This window comes from Phodopus roborovskii, unplaced genomic scaffold (genome assembly GCF_943737965.1).
Source record: "Phodopus roborovskii unplaced genomic scaffold, PHOROB, whole genome shotgun sequence".
NCBI classification, from domain to species: Eukaryota; Metazoa; Chordata; class Mammalia; order Rodentia; family Cricetidae; genus Phodopus; species Phodopus roborovskii.
Window position 1 is genome coordinate 22461364 of NW_026126541.1, and position 26682 is coordinate 22488045.

At 36.4% G+C, this 26682-nt stretch overlaps 1 protein-coding gene across 2 annotated transcripts in view; it reads right to left on the reverse strand.

Moving 5' to 3' along the window:
* Nucleotides 1-2420: 2420 nt before the first annotated feature.
* The window catches only part of Hectd2 (HECT domain E3 ubiquitin protein ligase 2), a 69927-nt gene continuing 45665 nt past the window's right edge, over nucleotides 2421-26682 (reverse strand). For both annotated transcript variants that reach the window (XM_051199594.1, XM_051199593.1), the window contains 14 exons: nucleotides 25449-25558; nucleotides 23777-23925; nucleotides 23074-23197; nucleotides 20691-20787; nucleotides 17178-17285; nucleotides 16171-16303; nucleotides 14989-15077; nucleotides 11960-12118; nucleotides 9868-9942; nucleotides 9092-9179; nucleotides 8900-9006; nucleotides 7438-7553; nucleotides 6864-7007; nucleotides 2421-3677 (listed from right to left, as the gene is read on the reverse strand). In XM_051199594.1, coding sequence (XP_051055551.1) covers nucleotides 3557-3677; nucleotides 6864-7007; nucleotides 7438-7553; nucleotides 8900-9006; nucleotides 9092-9179; nucleotides 9868-9942; nucleotides 11960-12118; nucleotides 14989-15077; nucleotides 16171-16303; nucleotides 17178-17285; nucleotides 20691-20787; nucleotides 23074-23197; nucleotides 23777-23925; nucleotides 25449-25558 — 1620 coding nt within the window. In that variant the 3' untranslated portion in view covers nucleotides 2421-3556. The remainder of the gene's footprint in view (nucleotides 3678-6863; nucleotides 7008-7437; nucleotides 7554-8899; nucleotides 9007-9091; nucleotides 9180-9867; nucleotides 9943-11959; nucleotides 12119-14988; nucleotides 15078-16170; nucleotides 16304-17177; nucleotides 17286-20690; nucleotides 20788-23073; nucleotides 23198-23776; nucleotides 23926-25448; nucleotides 25559-26682) is intronic.

Below are 26682 nucleotides of genomic sequence, written 5' to 3' on the forward strand. Positions count from 1 at the left end.
CCATGTTACAAATGATTTCTATTTTGCAATTGAGACATTGCAGTTAAACATAAGGTTAAACTGCCTTCAAAGCCAAGCACTGAAGTCTTGAGGACAGATGGCTAGCTCGTTTGACAGACCCATGTTCTCCTAAAAAACTCACCTTTGTCAGATCTCGGTTCAAACTGTAGCAACATAATGACTTAACAGAATCCACAATAGGAGCAGAGAGAAGGCTCAATGGTTGTAAAGGGCTTGCTGTGCAAGTTCAAAGACTAGTAAACACATCAGAGTGGAGGTACATCTGTAGCCCCAGTACTGGGAGAAAAGGGGGATCCCAGAGACTCATGGCCAGCCAGTCTACTGGAAATGGTGAGTTCCAGGGTCAGTGAGAGACCCTGTCTCAAAAATAAGGGGAAGTGTGATAAAGACACTTGACACTAACATATGCCTTCTGTTTCTTTGTGTCTCTCTCCCAACCCCAATACATAACTCCTAAAGGTCATTTATAAGGGGTCAAATGCCTAAATGTTAGAAGTAAATTTTTGTGCACATTGACTATCCACAGCATTCCCTCCTCATTTTCAGTATCTCCTCTCTTTCTTAAGTTTGGGCAATAAAGGCAGGAGAAAAAAGGTCAAAGGAATGGTTCTAAGGAAGAACACTGAATTTATGAAGTTGCCTATCTGCAGTCAATGAAATATTCTAGATGTCCACTTCTGGGTGTACTTCATTGCTACTATGTACTTATTTGGTAAGACATCTTATCTATGTGACCATTTGGTGGGGGATGTCCTTCTGTATATATGTTTCTCTTATTGGATGATGAATAAAACACTGTTTGGCCATCAGAGGCAGGAAGATAGGTGGGACTAGGAGATGTGGAGAACTCTGGGAAAGGTAGGCAGAGAGAGATCTCAAAGAGATGCCATGTAGGTCTGGGCATTCTCTGGTAAGCCAAGAGCATGTGGAAATACATAGATTAATAGAAATGGGTTAATAATTAAAAGCAAGCTAGCCAGTAAGAAGCCCTAGCCATTGGCTACCTGTTTTATAAATTAATATATGTCTCTGTGTGCTTATTTGGGGCTGAAGTGGCAGTGGGACCTGGTGGGACAAGAAACCTTCCAGCTACAACATTAAGATACTGGATATGTAGTCTCATAGTAAGAATATGCTAAGGCAACTGGTTATACTGCTTGTTAATTACATAGCTTTTGAAGCTGCATGTTTTAGAAATTTTCTTAATCACAACATCTTATAAAGAGCAGTATGATTTATATTTTAAACTTATTGTTTTAATTAATTAATTGTTCAGGGTTTAAAAAATGAAATGAAGCCTGACTAACTGTATAATTTTAATATTTGAAAATGTTTGTACACAAATTAACTTAATACAATACAGATTTGTACAAAAGGACTGCTAAAAACTTATCATACAGAAAAAAAAATAGGTCTTTTAAAAAAGGACAAGACATTTTATAAATACTAATAAACACTTTTCAATGCTTTAATTTACTATGGCAGATACAAAACTCAAGATATCATTAACAGATATACATTTAAAAAGCTACATGAATTTTCTAGCTGATTAAATTAAAATGTAACAGTAGTTGATTTTACTTTTAAAATGAGGTATTACATTGTAAACCAAAACAGCATAAATATATGACTTATTAATTAATGGTTATAAATTTCAACTTAATGAGACAACAGAAATCCCCAATATTTACGGACGTTGTCACTTAAATTTGGCTTGCTTGTGTACTTACTAAAAGTGACATATCTATCAATACACACACATCATTAGACATGCAGACCAAGCCAACACTATTTCCATGAGTCATCTCTAACAAATAAGAACTTTGTTTACATTTTACTTAAAACACTTAAATCTGGTTTCGTATACATAATTCTTTGTGCTTGTTAGTAGTAACCTACAGACATGGTACTTTCTAGTTCAAGCAGTGCAAGAGAGAAGCAGTTTTATTTGCATATGAATTAAAAACAATATATGAACCAAACCCAATGTGCCTTTAGCTTTCTGAGATTTTGAAGAACTATCCGTTTAGTATACTCAAATGGAAAAGTAGTCATTTGCGGTCTCAAGCGGCACAGGGAGGGAAGTTAGGTTCCAGCAGGTGTGGGCGGGTTTCAGAACTGTGGGCAAGCTGATGTGTTCCTGTACCCTTGAATTCTGCTGGTTGGGTGCAGGCAGCATAGCAATAAGGAAAGGCCTAGCTCGGAGAATATTTGGGCCAGGTATTAGTTGCACATGAATCATATGCTGGTTTCATTCTTATTGCAAATATTAACTTCAGAGTTTTCTGAAGAAAAGCTATCAAAGAATGAGAGAAGTCTTGAGATGGAAATGTTTGTAACATGCTAATAAAACTGCTTCATTCGCTATAACTTGAAAAAAAAACCTTGGGACTTATAAATGCAGTTTTTACATGCTACTTTATTAGAAGTAGAAAACAAGGGTACTTTTGAATTTACTATATTTAGAATCCAGTGAAAAACAAACATTTTAGCCAAAATTTCAAACTTCTCTTTTATACCAAGCACATCATTTTGACACAAATGTTTTTTATTGTATTTCACTTTTGTCAAATAACTTACCCCACATTTTCCAAAGATTAGAGTTTCCATATAACTGATGATCAGAAATATAGATAAGTTGTACATCAAAACATATAAAATGGCAGTTTTTTTTTGTGCTTGTAATTAATTAAGTAGTCAATGACTAGCTCAGTCTAATTTTCTCTAACTTGATTTTTAAGAAGAAATGACCATTGTAGAAACAGTACAGAATACTCAAGTAACCGATTTACTGCCAGGGAGCATGCTGACTAACAATACTTAAAAGAATATAACCTTGAATCCAATTGGTCTGAAAATACTCTTGTACAATCATCTTTATTGATTTGTAAAAGCTGTATACACATCTAAAACCCTAAATTTACTTTGTAAAAATAAATCTTTAGCAATAAATGGCACTATCAAAATCCCATGATTCTTAGGCTGTTATATAGTTATTTACATGCTTTTCAGCAACAGTTGAAAAGATCTTATAGGACCCCAAACCAATATATCAAAAGACCCTGTAAACTGCATTTGCAATTATACTGTTGTTTACCTTTGTATGAAAATATGGCTACATGCTTTATGGTAAAGATAATGTAGCTATCTGCTTTGCTACAGTGTGCTGCCAGCACACATTGCCACTGGGTTCTATCATGTCATAATGCATTCTTTACTGCATATGGCCATCCCAGTGGACACCTGTGATTACCCACATATGGAAAACAAAATGCTATAAAAAAGAGCACTGGACCCAGGCTTGTTTCTACCATATGCTCTTTTCTTTACTCTATTAATAAATTTCTGTTTTTTTTTAAATCATGCCTTCACTACACATATTTTGTATTTGAGTAAAATAAAAAAAAAACCCTCATAATTTTAAAAGTGGTGAGCTTTGTGAAAGTGTTTTGAAACAGAAAAATGAAAATGTTAAAGGCACAATAAGAGGGAAGTGAATGCTACATATAAAATATTGTATTTCAAGTCTTCTAGGTTACTCAAGTCCAAAACCTTCTGAATTTGAGATTCCAATTATCAGTTTCTGTTTCAGATCTTTTTTGCTCTTGTATGGGGGAAGGCAGAGTTGATTGAAGCAAGTGTGTGCCACAGGTAACCTGGGGAAAAATAAGTCTTTGAGGGATACTGTCTTAAAACACATACAAAAAATACTGAGACATTAAAAAACACTGCATATATTCAGATCTATTTTGCTGTCATGCATTGACTCAGTTCTTCTCTACTGGACAGATACTTATCAAATACTTAATTATCAAGTACATTCTAGATAGCAGGGACATGTGTACAGCATTCCTGCCTTCATTAAACTTCAATTTGAAAAGCATTTTGTTTGGAGTCAGACAGATGTGAATTTAAATACTGTTTCTCTCACTTACCAGCTGTGGAACTTTGTTCAAGTTGCCTAATGTCCTCAAATCTGTTTCCTCATGGATATGGTAAACTATGCACTTACATTAAAAGAATAAGACTGCAAGGTAGTAAACACCTAGCAGTATATTGTTAATAGTTCAGTCTTGATTGTCAGAAAGTCAAGAAAACTATTTTGGGCTTTCTTTCAAAGCTGTTGTTCTCTGCACATGAAGCCTTAGGTCCTTGAAATCTCTTGACTAGCGCCCACAACATTTTACCTGATGACAGTGTTATATCTTCATTCGAGTATCTGAAGGTATCTCAGATCCTTCTCTTCTGTTTTTTTAATGAATTCCACAGCATCACAATAGCTTTCACCAAAGTCAGTATGTAAAAATGGAGAATAAGCCAGAGAACACTTAAAGGAACTTTGTATGGTCAAAACTGATACCGAGAGACCTTACAAAAAGACAAACACTAGGTCAGGGGTTGTTTATGGAGCCTCTGGATTACCATTAGCACTGGAGCACACGTCTGATATGCATTGTTTCATTTGAAGCCCAAAGCAACCTACAACAGTTGCTATCCCAGTGTACGGATGAGGAAACCTAGACACGGGAATCTACAGATCAAGTATTCAAAGCTACAGAGCTGGAGAAGTTTGAGTTTCAAACCCAGGCTAGTGTGACTCCAAAACCAGTGCTATTTGCTAAGATGTAGAGCTTTGCCATTCAGACTCAACAGTATGAACACATCATCTTCAACAGTGTGCCTTATGGAAGAGATGAAAAAATTCTTAGTCAGAGGGAACACTGTCACTGTATTGGATGGAAATGTCATGCACCTTTGACAGTTATATTTAATCAATGTAAGGTTCCTGCTGGGACTCCAGAGTCAGAACTAAGCCATGTTAGCTCCTAAAATAATCTCTGAAGTAAAAATAATGGGAGACATTTATATTTAAGTTGCTATAAATATTCTAAAAAATTTATGTTGAACAAATAAATCTTCAAATGCAAAAACTTTTCTTGAAGTTTTCTCATTCCAGATCTTTTAATTACAATGCATACAGAAATTTCTTAATTGTATGTATGTATACACACACACACACACACACACAAACACACACACACACACACACACACACCTTTTCTTTGGCCAGGTTGGCTGTTAGGCAAGCCCCAGTGGTCTTCATATGCCCCCATCTTCCTCCAGCTCAAGGGTTATAAGCTAATGTGCCACATCTGGCTTTTTACCGGGAATATAAACTCAGATGTTTGTGCTTAACCTCTGGCCCTCAAGTATAATTTTGACATGGATTTAAATATTCATTCAATAAACATTCACTGCATGTGTGCCTACACAGCGAATAAGACACATAGGGCCTACCCTCTCTGACTTCAAGAGCTAAGTGACTACAATCTAACGTGAAACACAAAAAAAGGAATTTATCGAGAGAATGATGACTTTTTGGTGTCACAGAAGACAACATTATGGTGAATACCCAACTATGGTCATAGAACCTTCAACCAGTTATTGATGGAACCAGATGCAGAGATCCACAAGCAAGCACCGGGTTGAGCTCCAGGAATCCAGTTAAAGAGAGGAAGGAGGGAATACATGAGCAAGGGAGGTCAAGATCACATTAGAGAAATCTACAGGGACAGCTGAACCAAGCTCATGGAAACTCATGAACTCTGGACTGACAGCTGTGGAGCCTCCAGGGGACTGAACTAGGCCTTCCATATGTGGGGCAGTTGTGAAGCTTTGGATATCTGAGAGGCCCCTGGCTGCAGGACTAGAATCTATCCCTTGTGCATGAGCTAGCTTGTTGGAGCCCATTCCCTATGGTAGGATGCCATGCTCATCTTCAATGCAGGGGGAAGGGCTTGGTTCTGCCCCAACTTAGTGTGCCAGACTTTGCTGACTCCTCATGGGAGCCATTACATTGGGAGAGGAGTGGATGAGGAGGGGATTGGAAGGGAGGCAAGGTAGGGCAGGAGGAGGGGTGGGAGGGAGAACTGTGGTTAAAGGATCTTCATGAGAGGTAGCAAGCACATATCACATGCAAAGGAAACAAATCAAAGGAATGGAGGAAGTCAGGCAAAGTGTGTCTTAAGGATGATGCAAAACAGTGTGTGGGTATAAACAGAAATGATGGACTCTAGGAATGGAACTGATGGGGTAAAGCTACAATAAAGCTACTAATGCCCAGTGTGTTAGGGCCAGAGCAGTGTCATGGAAAAGAAGCTGCACAGGAACCTGGGCAGGAAGGCGGCCTTAACACAGCTGAATGAGGTGAAAAGTCACAGCACCAGGGTGGTGGCAACTGGGAAAACACAGGGCCAACTCAAGTTCTCAAATGGAAGGAATGAGATGGGAATTGAGAAAAGTTCAGTGTGTGAGCTATATTGTAATGGTTATAATGAGAGCTGTGTCTATTTCAAGCCACAGACTATTGGAGTAAGGGTAAAGAATACCAGCATTAACTACCCATTAACACCATGGTCTTTACCACTTCATATAAGCATGGGATTTAAAAGGTGGGGAGTACCAGGAGAACTTAAAGTACTAATACAATAGTTACCTCTGCCCCTTCCAAAAATCTCAACTTCATATATTTCCTAATAAAAAAACCATCTATATAAAACTGAGGGCTAGACAACATGCTACTACAAGGCAAGCGAGGTTCTTCTAAAAGAGACCACAGAGCAATCGTTGACCCAGGCATGTAAGAAGCAGATGGAAGGGGTGACCTGCAGTCCTGGGCCGTGTCAACTCTGCAGGGGGACATTCAGCCACAGTCTCTTCCATCTTAAGGTTCCATTGACCCTCAGGTATTTCACATAAAAATGACTTCAGACTAAAAGACTTTTGATTCCAAAATTAGTAATAAGCTATACATTAAAATAAAGTTATAATCCAGAGTTTACCAGTTAGTAGATGTTTCATTCTTTGAAATTTTAAAGTTCAAATCAGCCATCCCTCCCACAGGTACTCTGTCACTTCCTGTAGTGAAATGTAGCAACTTCTTCTGAAGATCAAGAGGAAATCCAAGCACAACATCCCAAAAGTATCTATAGAAGGAAATTTACACAGTGATGCAATCCTAATTAATTAGTGATACTAATAAAGTAAGCTCTGAGAAACCTTCTCTAATATGTGTTTGATAATAGTAAAAATAACATTTTATAGCATTATTTAACTAGTCTAACAGTGGGTAGCATAGAGCTCAGTTTTTGTTCTCTATATAATCTAAGTCTTATTTTTCAACATGGTGCCTGTAAAATTCTATTTATAAATTTAGCATATTTGAAAAAACTCTATACTTTGATAGAAAGTTATATAAGGGGATTGCTAAATGCATTCACATTTTAGTACTCCCTTATTTTTAGAAATGAACGAAGACAGGGTGGACTGCAGAATATTAACCTAAGAGTTCTAAGTTACACGAACAAGAAGCCACACTGGATTCTGTTCTCCCGCATCACAGCATCTGGAGCTCACCGTATAGTCGGGTCTGTTTTCGCATAGCCGTCATATTGAGTACTCCTCTGCAGAGCATGCATATCCAGCTCAGGACTTCCACAAACCAGAATTTCAACCTCTTCTGGACGAAGCAGCTGTCAATAATCATAAAAGCCATAATTTAAAATGACAGTCTTAAATGAAATTTGAACTGTTTTAATTGAAGAATCAAATAATAGAAATAAAAAAAAATGATTTTTGTTGAAGAAAATGCTTTTTGTTTATATTTTCCTACTGTAGTAAGGCATTTTATTTTAAGGGTTATATCTTACGAAGTGGTAATTAGTAGTTTGTAGAGAACAGAACCCAGCATGCAGCGACCTCATTCTTCTCCACCACGGGCGGAGCGCACCCATGTGTACAAGCTGGCTGCCCTGCCTGCCACGCTGTGGCTCCTGGGCACCGCAGAGCCTGCACTAGCCGGCCGTGTGTCGCTCACTAGCTCTCCACCTTTTAAGTGAGTTTGTTCTCACTTAGAGATTAGATCTGAGAAACAGAGAATACCATGCTATTTCATTTTTATTTTCCCTTTCTCCATCCTCCCACTACCGGAGTCATAAAAACGTAGTTACAGCTCAACAGCACTTTTCCAAAGGTACTTCTAGCAAACATGTTAGAGGTTATTCTAAACAATGGTTCTCAACCTTCTTAATGCTGCGACCCTTAATACAGTTCCTCATGTTGTGGTGACCCCCAACCATAAAGTTATTTTCGTTGCTCCTTCATGACTGTCATTTCGCTATTGTTATGAGCTGTAATGTAAACATCTGATATGCAGGGTATCAATATGTGACCCGTGAAAGGATCACTGGACCTAAAGGGCTTGTAATCCACAGCTTGAGAGCCGCTGTTCTAAAACAAGCCGTAAAGAACCAAGCTGCTTGCTCCTGCACCCAAATTAGCTTAATAGTCCATGTCTTTCTTCTTTAAAAACAATTCATATGAAAGGCTACTCTAATCATGATAAAACAGAAGGGAATACGAAAGGCGTGGTGGCATGTGCCTGGATATATGAGGTGAAGGAATCATATGATACTTAGAATACGGCATTCTAACTCTAGTTAGCACCATGAGTCCACCATGCTTCTGGAGAAGAGCTATAGACCCCAGGTTGCTGGGAACACATTCCTTACTCAGTGAGAAGGGATTTCCCCTGGAGCTAGGCACCGACTCTCCTTCTGTGCTCTGCTCCTGAGTTTCAATGTCCACTTACAGCTTTTAAAGTCCTCATTTAAGGCACAGCAGAAGGAACAAAGACCTGAAGTCACACTTTTCTCTCCCGAGAAGAAAGGCTGAAACAGCAGCACTACTGTCATTTCTAACTAGTTTTTAAAAGGAGAAAATATTTTCTAATCTAAAAAGCTCATCTACCAAGATACTTAAGGAGTTACCTGTTATACCATCACAAAACCTAACTGAAAGCTCAAAAATTTAAACTCACCATTAGGGCATTTGAAGCACACACACTATGAAATCCACAGTAAAATGCAGCAAACTGCTTATAGATGGATTTGTTCAAAAGGAAGTCTGTATAGAGTTGTACATATTCTGGAAAGCAATTTCACACCCGTTACATAGTCATAGTAAATGAAAAGTACTAATTCACTGCAATTAAAAACGACATCTAACTTACCTCTTCTATTCTGATTGGTAACTGGAATCTTATCACCCCCTGGCTTTAAGTTATAGGACTTAATTATTCCAAATTCTTCTTGAAAAACCTGATGGGCGATACCACGATATGTTTATTGGTACTGTTGATGAACACTGGGCTTCAGTGAGCAGATCTGTAGAACAGTTCTGTCCCTCCCTTTAAACACAAAACTGCCAAAAGCCTAAACTTTCTGTGACATTTATATATATATATATATATATATATATATATAAGAAGAGGTGTCATTCTCAGGTAAAAAAGCAGGTTCCTGTTAAATACAATGAAATACTTTAACGAAGCCCACAAAACTTGTATGGCAAGAGAGAGAAGTGGAAAGGAGTGTTTTGGTCTGGCTCATTAGCTTCTCCTAAACTTCCTGTGTAGAGGTGATGGAGTAGGCCAGTTTTGGTAAAAAGCAAACCAGTCACAGGAATATGCAACTGCTTAGCAGAGTGCCATGCCCTTGATGAATTCATTTCTGCATGCTCATTTGCACGTGTCTGTTCTACTGTCTCTATTACATTACTAGATTTGACCCTTTTCAAATGAACTGAGAGGGTCTTTCTGTGTGTCCCAGGCTGTCCACAAAAGCCCAGATTTTCCTGAGTGCCAGGACCCCTGCTGCACTACTACACAACACTTAAGATCCTATGTATGGACTGGTTCGCATTCATCCAATAGCAAGTGTTCAGTAACAAATGGCATTTTCATACTAAGAAGTACAGCCAACAAACAGAGTATGCTCTCATCAGTACCTGGAATGTTGAATAGAAATCTTCTTCAACATTGCCTTCATATGATAAGAGTTCCTTTAATCCATGAGCCAATTCCTGTAAGAACATGTGTGATCTGTCAACTAGCATTCCTTCAGATTGTAAGGAGGCAGACTGTGAGTCCCTTACCTGTGAGGCTACAGAGTAAACTCATATTTGAAAACAAATATTTGAGATATGATACTTGTTAATGATTTTTACCACCCACAACTTGGAAAAACTGAAGTTCATACAGGAGGAAATTACTTGGTTCACACTAGAGATCTAACCCTACGGCTCGTTCTTAAGCAAGCAGGTGTTGAGCTCGACTATGATTTCCAGTGTGATCCCTGGTTCTCGGCCACGTTACTGTTTATGGATCTGTAGTGCTTCACACAGACACACACACACACGTATGTGTGTGTGTGTGTACATATGTATATATATATATTTTCATATTCTTAAAAGTGTGCTACTATCTTAAGACACACTGTTTAAACATTAGTCATGCATTTCACATATGCTACGGGCTTACATTACACACTTTAGATATCATGTGCTCCTCCCAAGAAAAGCCTGAGTATGTTGTAAGAAAATATTTCTTCTTACAAGTTTAGTTATTTATGAATAAGATCATAAAAGTAGAACTGGCTCAATATTTAATTTTTTTCAAGCTTCATGAAAAATTACTTTTAGTCTATATTAAATTATTTGAAAAGATAAGTCATGTCATGGGTTGCAATAATCTTATATACTTTACATAATAAATTTCTATTCCATTAAAGGCACAGGACTGAGGGCCTTAGATCTGGCAGGATGGGGGTGATTTTTTCATGATTACTGCAATATGTATATGACCCATGACCACCAACTGTAAGAAAGACACAATGCAGTGGTAGCATACACAAAGAGACTGTGGAACTCTACCATCAGAAATGGATGGAGAGCAGGGCCCAGAACCTGACTGACAACACAATGCCTGCATTTCAACAAGGAATGATACTTCCAGCTCCACTCTCTGCTCCTCCTCCTGCAGGGTAATTGACCCTAATTCTTCCTAGTCGCCTGGGTCCTCATCTGGTACAGTGTCCACACCCCACATGGGAAGTCTTCCCATGACGCCAACAACAGGTCCTTCTCCTGGCATGATGTCTACAGGACCTGCTCTTGGAATGAGGCCTCCCATGGAGACCACATGCCCATAGTTCCCAAGTCTTCAATGATGAGACTGCCTGCTTGCCCCATGACGGTGCCTACTCATCCTGGCATGGCTTGACTGGATGGATAACAGCAGAGGGGCTCTTTATCAGTTTTCTGTTACTTGTTTGGTTTTGTCAGAAGATCACAGTGCTGCATCTGAGTGTTTTCTAGGGGTATGCCAAGGGAGACTTTTCCCCATTCCTAGCAAAGAGAATAGTCTTGCATGGGAGAAGTGGGATTAAAAAAAAAAAAGTAGTTTTCACTTGTATTGTAAAATGTGAAAATAAAATTGTTAATTTTTTTTAAAAATCTTGAAAACACACATTTTAATGCAAATCTAGGCTGGTAGAGATTTGATATGCCTATCACCATTAAAAAGATTTATTTTAAATTATGTGTATTTGTGTAAGCCTCTATATAAGCATGTGCACATGTGTGCTGGTGTCTGCAGAGGCCAGGTGTTGGATCCCCCAGAGGTGGCCTTACAGACAGTTGTCAACATTCTGATATGGGCACCAAGAATGAACCTGGGCATTCTGCAAGAGCAGTAAGTGCTCTTAACTGGTGAGACATCTTTCCAGTCCATCACTTGTTTTTATTAACTAAAATATCCTATTATTCAGATAAGGACATTAGTGCTCAGAGAGGTTACATACTCACCCAAATTCACAAAGCCAGTAAGTGGCATGGTCTGTATTCAAATAAATGATCATCAGACTTAAAAATCTGTTCTGTAAGCGCTTAAGTTCATTGCAAAATAGGTGACTATCTCCATTAGCAAGATGGAAAAGAGGTCTAAAAGGGAAGCTCTATTTTAAAGTAAGAATAGCATTAGAAGACTGTATGAAGAGGCATTTATCATTACATGACTACGATATGTTAGTAACATACTTACTGGCATAATCTGACACAAGTCATCAATGGTAACACTGCAGATGCCTACTGGTATATTCTGATCACTGGGTACGATGGGAGGGCTCAGCAATTTCTTGTAACAGCAGGGAGGAAAACGAATATCCAAGGTGATGCTGTTATAAACAGCTAGTCCCATGAGCTATGCATACTAAATGTTAAGTATTAACATAAAATCCATGACAACAAATGAGTTTTGAATTACGCATCTGTCTACTTCTTACATACTTCCTTCAGATCTAATGCTGACTTTCTAATTAGTCCAACACACCTTTCTTCTTTAATTTTTCTTTATTTACATACTATAATTCCTGATTAACAAAAACCATGGAAAATGTGTTCATTTAATACAGTTTAGTGATTTCAGGCATCACTATAAATTATTTAATATATAAAAATTGCTAAATTTAAGCAAGTGGTTTTATAAGCAGCACCAAGAATTCACTGCAGAATACAGCACTGATTTTAGAAATTGCCATATTTAGCCACTTAAAGCTCAAATATGACTATGTTAAAGGAGCTAGAATGAATAAGCATACAGATGTACAAATACTGCTAATGAGATAATAGTATAAGTAGACTCATAAAACTTGAAGGGCTCCAGTTCAGATATCTTATTTATTATAAAATTTGTCTACTCATATAGCTGAAGGTAACACCCATTTGCTCAAAGAGGGGGTTTAAATCAAATTTCTTAGTATTTAAACAGGCAGTTACCATATTAAAGTTACTTAAAAAGTAATTCATTTTAAAGATTCAAAGGAAACCCAAACACATGGGCCTAGCAAATTGCTGTAAACAATCTGGAATACTGTCAATCAATTTGCAAAGGCAGAATGAGGATGGCGACATAAGGAAACAGATACACTGTTTTCTAAGTCACCATGTAGGCTAGTGTGGAAGAAGAAAATACTGGAAATATTTCAAATATACTTATATAATCAGGGTAGTAGCAATGGTGATAACCATAATACAACAGTATTGTAATTTATAATTCTCTACTATGGCAATAGCTTCTGAACATTTTTCATTTAAAAATTTAGGTGCTAGATTCCTAAAGCCTAAAGAAATAGGCTTTGCTACAGAGCCCTCTCACAAACAGAAATACTTTATTTCACACTAAATCAACCAATTCTCGCTGAAACAGGGATAGGATAATTTTTCTATTGGTGTCACTGGAGTGACAGCCCTGTGCTGTCAACACCCTGAAAACTTACACTGTACTATATTGTCTCTACTCTCAGTTTCTATATCTTTTTTGGTATAGGCAATTTTACTTTCAAAATGTCACTGTATTAATGTTCTTGATATAATCTTTATAATAACTTACCATCATTATTTTGTGTTTTATTGCTCTATTTCTTATAAACACCTTATCATATTTAAAGATCTTACCATGCTGAAAAATAACTGTAATTATATACTAAATAATTGTGTGATTATAATTTTAGACACATTTGTTCAACCTGAGATATACATATAAGAACATGTTTCTTATGATCTTTTGGGTAGTAATTGAATAAAAACTACCAATATTGTGAAAGATGACTGCAGTTCACAATTTTATGAATTGTACAATTCCAAAAGTGTAATAGCTGACTTTATTAAAAATATTAGGAAGTCAAAATACATCTCTGAGCTATGACATAAGGACTGCAAGGAATAATAACCACAGGCATCAAGAAGTCCAAATAGGTCAAGTTAGTCAAAGGTACCAGGGACACACTCCAGTGAGAACTGTAAATGACGGAACACAGGAATCCATGCATTGTTCAGCATTCTTGGGTATCATGGAATCTTTTGCTTTGGACCTTGGATAGGGTAATCTATAAAACACTTTAAATTAACTTGCCTATCTCAATGTATAGTATTGTTTCTTGCTACTTTTTGTTTTGTTTACTCTATCATATACATCGTCAGAATTTAATCACAATTAATACAACATGGGCCTTAAGTGGGTAGCTGCTCAGTATTTCCCAAAAGTTCCAGTGTGATTGCTGCCTAATCCATAACAACTCAGCCTTCTATTACCTTCATTATCCTCTCAGCTTAAGTTCCTATCTTTTCCAGGAAGAATATAATACCACATCTTTTCCACCTCAGGACCACATCACACTTACTTTTATGCTAATCTTGGTTTTTAATGAAGTCACAAACCCTTTAGTACTTATCAATGCCATGCTGCATGGTCCTCTGACTGAGAATTAACCGCCCTACATTGACGGACATCTATTTGTTTAGATGCTAAACTTCTCAAAGTTGAATTTTTCTCTCTTAACCCACACATCTTCAGCACTTGATCATCTATTTTTTCTTCCTTTATTTCCCACAATTATATTTCTTGGAATTTAAAAAGCTAATGTACAAGACATCTTGTCTAATATCTAATGTCTCTTGAACTCTACCAATGAAGGAATAAATTACACAACATACCTGAGATAGAGATGACAGGATGGTAAATGGATTCATAAAATTAAAAAGTCACAAAATAATAATGTATGTTCTAAATATTGCCCATTGCATTTACTTTTTACTTTTTAGGGTCTCAGGATTTCAGGTACATTAAAAAAAATAGATTTAATTCTTGCAATTAATTTCAATTTAGTAAGCTGAGCAAACTGAGCACACAAACACAGACACACACAGACACACAGAAACACAGAAACACACACACACAAAACCAAGAACACAAAATACTTTATTACAAATGGAAAATACTGTAGATTTAAAAACAGTTTTATATTTTTGATATTTTGATATTAGTAATCATTTTGAGATGAGAGAGAAAAATGTTAAACTCAGCCATTTTTATTAATGTACTGAGCCTATGGCTATGGAGGTGTGATATTACATATTAGACAGATTAGGGAAAATCTAATTAATAAATTTGATAATGTTTAATTTTCTAAAACAACATTTTTCTAAAATACAGATTGAAAAACAAACAAAAAAAAATCTTAAAAAATATCCCTTAGTCTAGTAGCACCTCCTAGTGGAAAGTTTAAAGGATACAATTCCAACCAATCGGAATTCAGAATAGTTATCACATTTAAAGCTGCTAAACCAATGGCAGTTCGAATCCTTGTGGTATGTAAACATGCCTGCAAAGAGGAAACACAGTTTGTTCATAAGACAAAAAGCAATGGTAAAACATGATATCTACCAAAAGTAAATAATTCTAGCAACAGTTCTGTTACAAACCATCTTTTATGTTAAAAATTTCACATAATATATTTGCAAATCTTAGTAAAATATACACAGAAGGCATTTTACTTTTCTTTGATATTTTGAGTTGAGGATAAAAGGTATAAATAAATAACTTCATAAAACTATAGTTTTATAGCTTATGAGCAAAATAAATTTTGAGCATTATGTACATAAATACTTCAATCTATCTTTGCCAACTCTGTCTTATATCATCAGATTTTACATATGTACCTATGATATCTATAATATGTATGATTTGTGTACCCTATAAAAATAGAAATTCTCCTTTGAAGGAAAACATTCAATAGACACCAATAATTATGTAGGCAGTTTCTCTATACAAAATAAAATAAAATTTGAAGACTTTTGTCCTTAAAACAATTAACTTTTGTCTGTTTGTGCTATATACATGTGTGCACACATGTTTGTGTGTGTGTACCTGTGTGTTCACATGTTCATATGTGTATGGATGCTACAGTTTCATGTCAGGTGTCTTTCTCAGGCACGTTCTACCTTATTTCTGAAACAGGGTCTCCCACTGAATCTGGAGTTCACCAGTTAAGCTAGACTCATTGTCTAGCAAGCTCTAGGGACCTACCCATCTGTCTCCCCAGTGTTGGGACTACAGAGGAGTGATGCAACTTGCTTCTCACATGGATGCTGGGATCTAAGCTGAGACCCTCAGGCTCACATGGCCAGCACTTTACTGACTAACCATCTCCACAGAACACAGACTTCTATTTCTTAAAACAACTCACCATTTAATGAAAGAAACTTCACAAACTGTTGTAGAAGAAAACGATACACTTGTTTTAAAATACTGAATGTTCTTTACCTCAATGGCACACTTTTATGCATTTGGTTTATTTAAGAGATTTTCAGTTAACTCTGAACAAGTTCTTTATTTAAAACTCATGAAAATGTCAGGGCTGCTACTGGATTCCAACAAGCCCGGGGAGACACTGGTCACAAACATTACACACTCACCATAATCTGGATGGAAAATCTGGCGAATTAGAAGAAGGAACCATTCTTTGGTCAAGCCACCCATATCCAAACCAGCTTCACCTACAAATGTAACTTTCAACTTCTTCTTCAAGTCTGCTCTTTTCCGGGTTAACTATTTGAAGAAGTTATGTAGTAAGGGAGAATAAAGGGCAGTGAAAAGGAAATTCATTTATTTTTTAATTTGGGGAACAATATTACACAGACTTTAGCTTATTTTTACTTCCATAAACATCCATCCATCCATCCATCCATTCATCCATCCACCCATTCATTCATCCACCCATCCATCCATCCATCCATCCATCCATCCATCCATCCATCCATCCATCTATCCATCCACATGTTGCTAGACATGATAAGCTAGGTATTACTATATTTTATAGATTAGAAAAAAGAATTAGAGGTCAGATGCCTTAATGAAAGTTACAGTCCCCAACAATTAGAATGCATCCAAAATTTTAATTTAGTATATAATAATATAAAATAACTTTTTATGCCCACTTTCTTTTTCAGCACTACATTAAAAAATGACATGAACATATATATCAGTCACTATCTCATCTTAACTACATGATGGTCTGACTGCAGCATGTACATGCAGGAAACCTTGCAATATACATATATGGGTCAATGTTTGCAAGAATCTAAATATGTCCAATATACTCCTATAGGTCAGACCTGTAAGTTTATAGATGAGCAATCTGAGATCTGAAGAATTTAAAATGACTTGTTACACATCTAATCAGAAAGAAAGATGGGTGGGTCTAGAACCCAGGTAACATACTAAGAAACATGAATTATGCATTTAAGTAGCCTATATTAACTCCTCTAAGGACTTAATCAACTATTAATAAGCATTAAAATGAAATAAATCTTACTTATATAAAATTTAACTATATCAGAATTTTTGGAAGCATATATATTGACACAGAAATAATAACTTAATAAAATTTTAGCAATAAATGCCATTTTGGAATAAATTATACCTCATCAAGTGAGTCGCTAACCAGATGTGTCCGCCTTACTTTCATATTTAGGAATAACATGTTCATGTCAGGTCTTTGTCTTCGAGAAACTTTATCCACCAGACTTTGCTATTTAATAAGAAAGCAAACATTTTCACTTTTATTTAAACTATAACTTCATTTAAAACATATTAGTCAAGATAGCTCAACTCTTGATTATGCTATCTCTCATAAATAATCCATAGATGACTCATAAATCAACTACATACATTTAGCTTGTGAAACATTATTACTTTATTTTGGGACAATGGGAGCCAGTGGGCACCAAAATCTTGCTCAATTTTTATAGTGAGGAGGCTGCAATGCAATTTCCACAGGTCTAAAGTTTTCTGTGTAATAAAAGGGGGGCATTCAGCTGGGTGGTGGTGTCACAAGCCTTTAATCTAAGCAATTTAGGGAGGCAGAGGCAGGCAGATCTCTGTGAGTTCAAGGCCAGTCTGATCTACAAAGTGAGTTCTAGGGCAGCCAAAGCTACACAAAGAAACCCTGTATCAAAAAATCCAAAAAGGGGGAGAGCATTTAAACCAATTCAGGTATTTCTAATGATAAACCTGGGCTTAATCTATTTTAGATAGTGAATTTATTTGAAAAAGAATAGTCTAGAAAGTAAAGAATTAATGTATCTACAGATGTCAGAGACGTTAGCAATGTTCGGACCTTTTGCTTGACTAGATAGCTCCACTTTTGGGAAGTTTAAAGATTAGAAAAATATTTTAGTGGTGGATCTCTACACCTGCTTCCATCAGTTACTGGAAAAAGGCTCTATGATGGCAATTAGGGTAGCCATCAACCTGATTAACTCCTGGAGTCCAGTTGTAGAGAGGGAGAAACAATAATATGAGCAAAGGGGTCAAGACCATGATGGGGAAAACCCACAGAAACAACTGACCCAAGCAAGTGGGAGCTCCATGACTCTGGACTGACAGCCGGGGAACCTGCACAGGGCTGAACTAGACCCCCTGAATGTGGGTGACAGTTGGGGGGCCTGGGAAGTTTATGGGCCCACTATCAGTGAGACCAGTATTTATCCCTAGTGTATGATCTGGCTTCTTGGAGCCCATTCCCTACGGAGGGATAACTCTCTCAGCGTAGATACAGGGGAAGGTCTAGATCATGCCTCAAATGGTGACAGACTTTGATGTTTCCCCATGGAAGGCCTCACCCTCTCTGAGGATTGGATTGGGGGGGTGAGGTGGGGAGAAGGTAGGGGGAGTGGAAGGCGAGAACTGAGATTGGTATGTAAAATTAGATTCTTTTAAAAAATAAAAAAAAATTAAAAAATATTTTATTTCACAAGATATCCATAAAAATATTAGTCATACAAGCAAAGGTTAAGAATTAACCTAAGTAGATCTAGTTAATGGCATATAATGCAACTACTAAAAATGAGTAGGAAAACTATGCAAACAGTTCAAACAAGGATCAAAATTATGTATATAACACTGCCTTATCTCTGTTGACTTTAAAGACTACCGAAAGAAAATTTACCAAAATGTTAACAACAGATATACCGGGTGATACAGATATGAAGTATCTGAAAAAAATGAATTTTTTATGCTTCTTCAAAACTATAAGCACTGAGTATATAAAAACCAACATATCAAAATGTATAAGAAATATATGAATATAATATTTACTTATGTAGATAGTGATTACCAGACTATTTCACTGTCTTTGGTGACAATGAGGATGAATTCTGTGCAGATAAGAATGAATATTTTAGACATCTGAAGTATAGTAATTGCATGCCCAAATCTATAGAATTTGAGACTTCCTCCAGGCCTCTAATCTCCAATGTTAAACGCAGAAGCATTTTGCTTTTCTGGGTCCTGACTTACCAAGGAAGTCTGTGTTCCCGGACAGTGTCTATGTAACAGATCTTTTGCCTTACCCTTCTCTTCCTGTCTTTACCGCTAAGTAGCTGTCACATATCAACATTTACCCTGACGCTAATGGAGACAAGCTTAGCAGTTCTTTCCCCTGGAAACATGTATCTGCCACAAAAACGCCCCAAGTAAAAGAGGTCAAGGAAGGTAGAAATTTTGACAGTTTTATAGAACTTATTTCATTTTGCAATTTTAGACTATAGCATAAGCTGTGTCAAAAGAGTCACCATCATCAATTCAAGTGGCATGATAGGAAGAGCCTGTGAGAACTAACAATACCTCCTGAGTCTTTAGTCTCTACCCTCTCTCCTGCCCATGTTCTATGAAAACATATCTGCAGCTCTCCTTTCCAGTAGAAGAAATGCAGCACAGAATAACATATGATTCTTTAGGCATGAGTGGCATGGAACTGCTAGAGAAATCTGGATGAACTGGCCCTATCTATTTTACTCAAACTATAACAAACCACATAGCCAAAGTGGAAAAAAAAAAAGAAAAAAAAAAAAAAAAAAAAAGACATGTGACATAGAAATAATGCAACTAAGCCAAAATGTCCAGATGACTAGCCATACAGATTAACCCTTGAGCCAGTATCTGGTGTTGAATATATCCAATTAGACTCATTCTAATGGGGCTGTGTGGCTTTGGAATTCTCTTTGGAGCCATAGGTAATACAATTTCTTCTAATGTCCTCATACTCAATGCAAGCTGATTTTTGGGGCTTATCAGGCACCAAAACCTTTGTCCTTGTCCGTGAGAGAGAAAAAAAAAAATCTTGGAACTAAATTGCTGAATAAACAATTCTTATTTTTATATTTTGAAATATAATTTATACTTTGCTCTTATGCTCTTGAACAAGACATGGAAATAATTTGTTTACTCTGTTTCTTTCTATTTTAAGACTACAGCCAAGCTTTTCTTTAGTTTTTAAAAGTGTATAGAGTCTTGTTACACTGTAGGAGCCTGAGATGCACAAGTGTGTACATGAGCAGTCTGGCTCTTACTTCCTGTGCTATACTGAACACAGTGCTAGGTAGTACTGAGGCCCAGGAATAAACTTCATTTTGCTGCACAATTTTCCAAAAGTCTGTCCTATTTTTTTGTAGGTTTTCCATGCACTGAGAAGCAATAAAAATACTTGACTTTCTTTGAGCATATTTCTTAGACCTCTAAGACAAATACTTAGGGTTATATCATCTAATGTTTTGGTTGTTTCTGATTTTCACGAATTCCAGAGAATGCTATAGGGTGAGTGATTCGTGTTAACGCCCTTCTGGTCCATCATGATTTTCAGTGATACTTCTCTAGCTACCTGGAATAGTAGCTCTATATAAAATGAATTCCAACAAACTCTTCAATTTTGGGTCTATCAGAAACATTTCCACTGTATTTATAACATAATCAGACGCTGACTAGATGAGGGGTGTTCTATCACCCATATTGTGAACAGTTACCTTGTGGGAGTAATAACATAAATTATATTTTCAACAATTCCTGATTACACTAAAACAATCACAAGACATTTAACTTATTTATTATTTACTATATTGATTATAGTCAGCATAAATAGGTTTCATAGCTGGCTTACCCTTGCGATGCTTATCATCTGTTGTTCTGAGTCTCTCTGAATAATGATTTTTTTTGCAGCTATAGAAATAACGAATGGGTACTGACAGAAGGAAAACCTGCTCAACAAGCGAAAACAGAAAAGGCAAAATGGTGCATTTTTAGCAAAATTACACTAAGGGAATCTAAGGTACCCTCCTTGCATTATAAAACATTCCTTTTGTATGGTGTTTTGCCATTTACAAAAGATTTTATGTGCATGATTTTATATCCACAAACCTATGAAAAATCATTCCTAGAAGTGCAGTGCCTTAATTCTCTATAGGAAGCCACAGCTAACTTTCTAAATATGTGATAGTCACTTACATTATTCACACAAATCATTTCCATTTTCATAATCACCTATCATCTGTGAAAAACATGGCTAACAGCAGGATCAGGAGGCAAAAATGTTGAAGTTGGACAAAATATTTACATGTTCAAATGACTGTGAAATTTAATATTCAAGGACTATTTCTGATGTACAAACATCAGAAATAAAGAACTATAGCAATAATTATAGCATACAAAAGCAGTCAAATTTAAGAGCAATATAATAAAAAATTAGAAAAATGTTAGCAGTACTATCAATGATATAAAAATATGAAATGCACCTACATAAAGATATAACATTGTTATTCAAAGGGTATGGAAATAACCTGGCTCCCAGATCAGAGTTAAGTCTTACACTATATATGAAAGCAACAAACTACACATACATAAATGCATGTGGAAAGAATGAATACAGTAGCAGTGATACTTTGCGAGTTGGATTCCCACCAGAGGGGAATGCAGTGTAGGCTGGAGTAGAGCTCAGTGGCAGAAGTAACTGCAACAAATGCATCAATTTTGGTTGTAACTCATCAGAACATAAGAGGTGGTATATCTGTGACCACTGGTTGCAAAGAAGACATGAGAAAGAAGAGACAGCCCCATGTGCTGAGCATTAGATAGCTTTGATTCTGATTCCAAATTGATAATAAACACAACTTTCTAGCACTAGTAATAATAGTAGTAATAACAGTAGTAACTGAATGATTAAAGCTAACTAAAAGTCTAGAAATAAAAGAAAAAGCAATAAACTTAAAAAGAATATATGTTGGTTCATTATATACTTTAAAACAGTGCTTCTCAACCTTTGTCATTTTGGTACATACACATAAAAAAAAAAAAAAACAACCAAAAAACAAAAACAAACTATGTTCGTGAAATACCTAGATAGGCACCTCTGGGTCAGTAGTGATTTGCCCTGAGGTCCAGGTGCCATTCTAGATTCCGGCTGACTGCCAATGGCAGATGGGATCAACTGGAACACCTGTGGGGCACTGTTGGGACACTGCCCTGTGACTGGAAGGAGCTCTGTGTTAAAAGTGTCAAGGAAACAATGCAACTCTTAGTTGTTTTATGGCCACAATTATATAAAAAGATGAAGGAAAGCATCTTTGTAAAAGAAACTCTACCAAGAAAATATTCCTCTGACTGACTACAGTCTTGAGAAAAAGTTGCTTTTCAGTTTTGATTGTTCATATGAGCACTGAGATTTGATCAGAGGGCCATTATAAATTTTAGGCCAATTCTGGTAGAGTTCCTGGAAAGCTTAACCAATCCATGGGTTTATCTGGGCTCTATATCTATAATTATATCTCTTCACCTCCCTAAGAAAAAAGAAATCTGCACATTGCATGTTTGGGAAATAAATTATTTTTGGGATAGGACTGATAATTTAATCCAAATGTGGATAAAAAGTATAGAGCTTTCAAGAATTTTGCCAAGCAGTTTGAATATTGGTTGCATTAAATAAACTGTGAAGCTCCTTTTTCTGAAATATCTATTCTTTCTACAAATAATTCACAATCACTATCTGGGTGCAGACTAAGGGAGAAGGAGTGAATGCGCATTAAGTGGCCCAATGTGTGTGACAATGAAGTAGATTAAGCCCTGGTACATTATGTCCTCCAAGACAGTGTTTGTAAAGTAATCTGGAACATTCACAGCTATTCATTTGCAGTTCAGTTGCAGAACTGAAAATATTTATCTTCTAGTCCTTTAGAGAAAAAAAAAATAAGCAAGTTGCTCCTTGTGGTAGATGATAGCATATAGAGTAATAAGCTCCAAAGATATTGTATATCACTGAAGAACCATGCTGTTCTTGAAAAGACATTAATTAAAGCAAAACGATATTATCATGTGTATAAACTGAAAATGTAGCAAAAGTAAAACCCTGATGGACACAATGACATTTAAAGCTATGTATCTAAACAATATATGTTTCTATGTACAGGATTTATATTATTTATAATATAGACTTAAAATCCAGTTTTTATTTTAAACAGCATTTTGTTAGGTAGATGAGCTGTTGATCCTACCTGTGAGAATTTCCAAAGCTCTGCCAAGTATGATACTCTTCCATGAGATCAATGTGATCCAAGGTAGAATTATAGAAATCAGTGTAAGGAATAAGGGGGGGATGAATCAAATTGTTGGCAGTATCTGTGAAGAAAAATTTTCATATAGTGCTCTTTTCCAACATGGGATTCATTCTAATAATAAACACATTATTTAGTGTCTATTGGCCAGCTCTAATTTAACCTACTGTTTTAAATCCAATGAGTAAAGCTATTTTTAACACTGGTCAAAATGCAGCTATTCCTTACTTTAAAGAAAGCTTGTGATGAGGATCACAAAAGTATTTAGAGGAAAGTGCAGATGCTCATCTACTCATCATTTCCCCACCAGTGCTGTCTCTTGCAGGGCTCCTCAGGATTAGTGCAGGGCTTCTCAGGGTTAGTGCGAGCTCATGTTTTCTCAGGGATTAATACTTGGTGGGTCATATGTTCTTAAGACCATAATATAAAACACTGCAGACACAAAAGCTTTTTCCAGTTTGGTAAAACATTTGTAAATTTAAAAATTACATACTGTGAAATTCATAAACAAAACAGAAAATGATTTTTTTATTCAAAATAATGGTTTAATAGTTAAAGCTGCCCCTCTGGTACTCAGAGACCCTGAAGGTGTCTCTGCTACTTCTCAGGAGACAAGTGAGCGTGAGTGAACAGCAGAACCTACTGAGTAAAGCCAGCACTTTGGAGGCTGATGGGATCCACCAGGAACACTTTGTCAGAGGTGGAAATTCTTCCGGCTTTGCCGGAAACAGGCGCAGAGAAATGAACTGCAGGAGCCTCTCTACCAGCTGCTTGAATTTCTTCTGGGATAATCTGGTAAAGATTTAGAAATAATTCCAATCAAAATTTTCATTTACTTTGTCAAAATATTTGTTAGAGATCAAACTACATCCTATACACACAGAATATAGACTATTCATTCAATCCCTCAAATTATATTTATTAAGTTGACAACATTTCAAAAGATATGAAACCCTACCATGAATGCTACTTCTCACATAAGAAATGAACACTGAAATTACGGCAGTGTCATTTATATAATTTTACGGTTCTCGGTATTCACTCAGTTTCATTATTCACAGACCCTATACTTGAAGACTAATCTGGATGCTAACATTTATCCCTTACCCCACAGGTCAGCACTTGTGCTTTCGTGGCTGTTTGTGACATAAAACAATGGTGAGAACGCTGACTCGTCTGGCATGCCCAAATGAGGGTCAGCAAGGCAGTGCTAACACTGTCAGCTCTCAGATCGGAACCCAGTGTCCCTCTAGTGTAGTAACAGGGCTTTCATATTTTTTGTGCTTTTTTGATGATTCTGTTATTTCAAAACATGGTCCTCCAGGCAGGCATGACAGTGTACACCTGTAATTCCTATAAATGAGTTAGAGGTCTGTTGGGATACATGGTAAGCTCTAGGCCAGCCTGAGTTACAGAGAGCCTGTCTCAGAAACCAAAACCAAAACCCCAACTCCTACATCGTAACAATTAAGTACTGGCCAGTTCTGATGAGCAAAGATGTGATGCTTTACGATGTGGTGTGTTGTATAAAGAAAATGTGTGTGTTACAGCTGTACTGGCATGGCTTATAGTGCAATCATCATGATATCAATTTTACCGGGAAGTTTATGTGGGATGAAGTCAAGCATCAGCACTCACAAAGAGGATGCTCAGGGAGGGAGCAGACAGGACTGAATCAGAGGCACCTAATAAACCACCTCTGAGCAAAGGCTCAGTGATGTCTGCCGCCTTATCACTGACGGTGACTTTGTAAGCACAACTAGTGTGAATAATGAGAACCGACAGCATTTAAGTTAATTTGGAAATATTTTGCCCTTTTAGCTTTTACCCACCACAGAGAAAGGTCTGTTGATGTAAATATAGTTCTGAGGGGAAGAAGTAATATGCTTTTGCAATCTAGTATTTTTAATAAGGCAAAGAGACAGTATTACATATATAGTAAGATGTGTTAAATATTAACAGAGAGGAAATAAAAAGATACACAGTAAAACAATGGCTGAGTAAATCCAGTTGAGATGTATAAAAAAACCCCATAAATATGCTATATAAAAATCACAAGTGGTAGATATTTCAACAATTTTCACAAAAAACATGGTTACTTAATTAAAATCAGATTTTTATGTATCTTTTATGTATTACTGAAGTATACATTTTATAACTGGCTTTTGAAGCATTTCAAAGTATAAACATCATTCCTAAAAATCTTCAAAATATTCAAATATGATAAAGCTTTACAGTAGTTTATCATAAAATTAATAATATCACACTTAAAGCTGAGAGACTATGACAAGTCTTAATATTGCAGAATGGTTTACTTTTTAAGCCAGTGAACTAGGAAATGATGGTCAGCTTCCACTAGGGTAGCTATCTGTCGTAGCAAATGAGCATAGATGACGTATGTAGATGTGATATTAAATTGAGGATTCTGAAAAAGATATTAAAGATAAGTGTGTTAAAATTGTGTTAACAAGGAAACCATAAAGCTTAATGAGTTTTAAGTGGCAAATTCAGGAAGCTACATTTGAGCTTCTGCAGTTCTTTAAAAACAAGTGACTTGTTTATTGAAGCAAGACTAGTGTCACAGGCTTTGCACTTATGGCAGATCTAGGTCTGAGGGATGATCCTACCACATATTAGCTGTGTGCCATTAGGTACAATTTTAAAACTTTACTTTTCAATTTCCACAGCTGTAAGATGGAAATAACATCTACCTCAAGAGTTGTTTTGAGTTTTAAAAAAGAAAACACATATAAAGCACTTAGATTCATCTTTCATAAATGCTGGCAATCACTATTATCCAATTAAATAACAAGAAAATAATGTGGGTTTTCTTGACTTAAAAAAAAAAAAAAAGGAAAACGGATAAATGCTAGTTGTAAAACTTTTGCACGGGGAAATGAATCAGCTGTATATGTCACAAGAATAAACATGTACTCTGACCACTTTTCAGTGTTAAAGGACTGAAAAAATAATCTCAACTAAGCAAAACCCAATGATTATCTTTCTAAAGGCCCATGCTCTATGACATTTCAGAAATGTCTGTAAAAGTCACTATTGTTAAAGTCAGGTGCTGGCTGGAGAGATGGCCTGGTGGTTTAGAGTGCCTGCTGCCTTCCAGATGGCCTGAGTTTGGTTTCAGAACCCAGAGCTGTGTGCAATGCTAGTCCCGGGTATGTGGGTAGCCTTCATGGGCACTTCACGCATGCAGAATGCACACACATATACACAAATTAAAAAGTAAAACTACATCTTTAAATATTAACCCAACCACGATAATGATGAAAAAGAGAACACTGTTTTTTAAACTGACTGACAAGCAGGAGTGAAATTAGGTGCTGACCACTTACTCCAGCTACAGCTCTGGGAAAGGGTGATGTGTGGGCAGAGCTTACAGTTGCTTAACATACTGTTTTATTATAGCTGAGCTTCACGGTGTCATTTTCTCTCTCTGCATGTTTCCTGTTTTTCTTCCAGTTTTGATGCTTTTCTTATTTTTTTCTTTATCTTTCTCCTCATGCTTTCCCATTTTTTTTATTTTTTCTTTTGTCT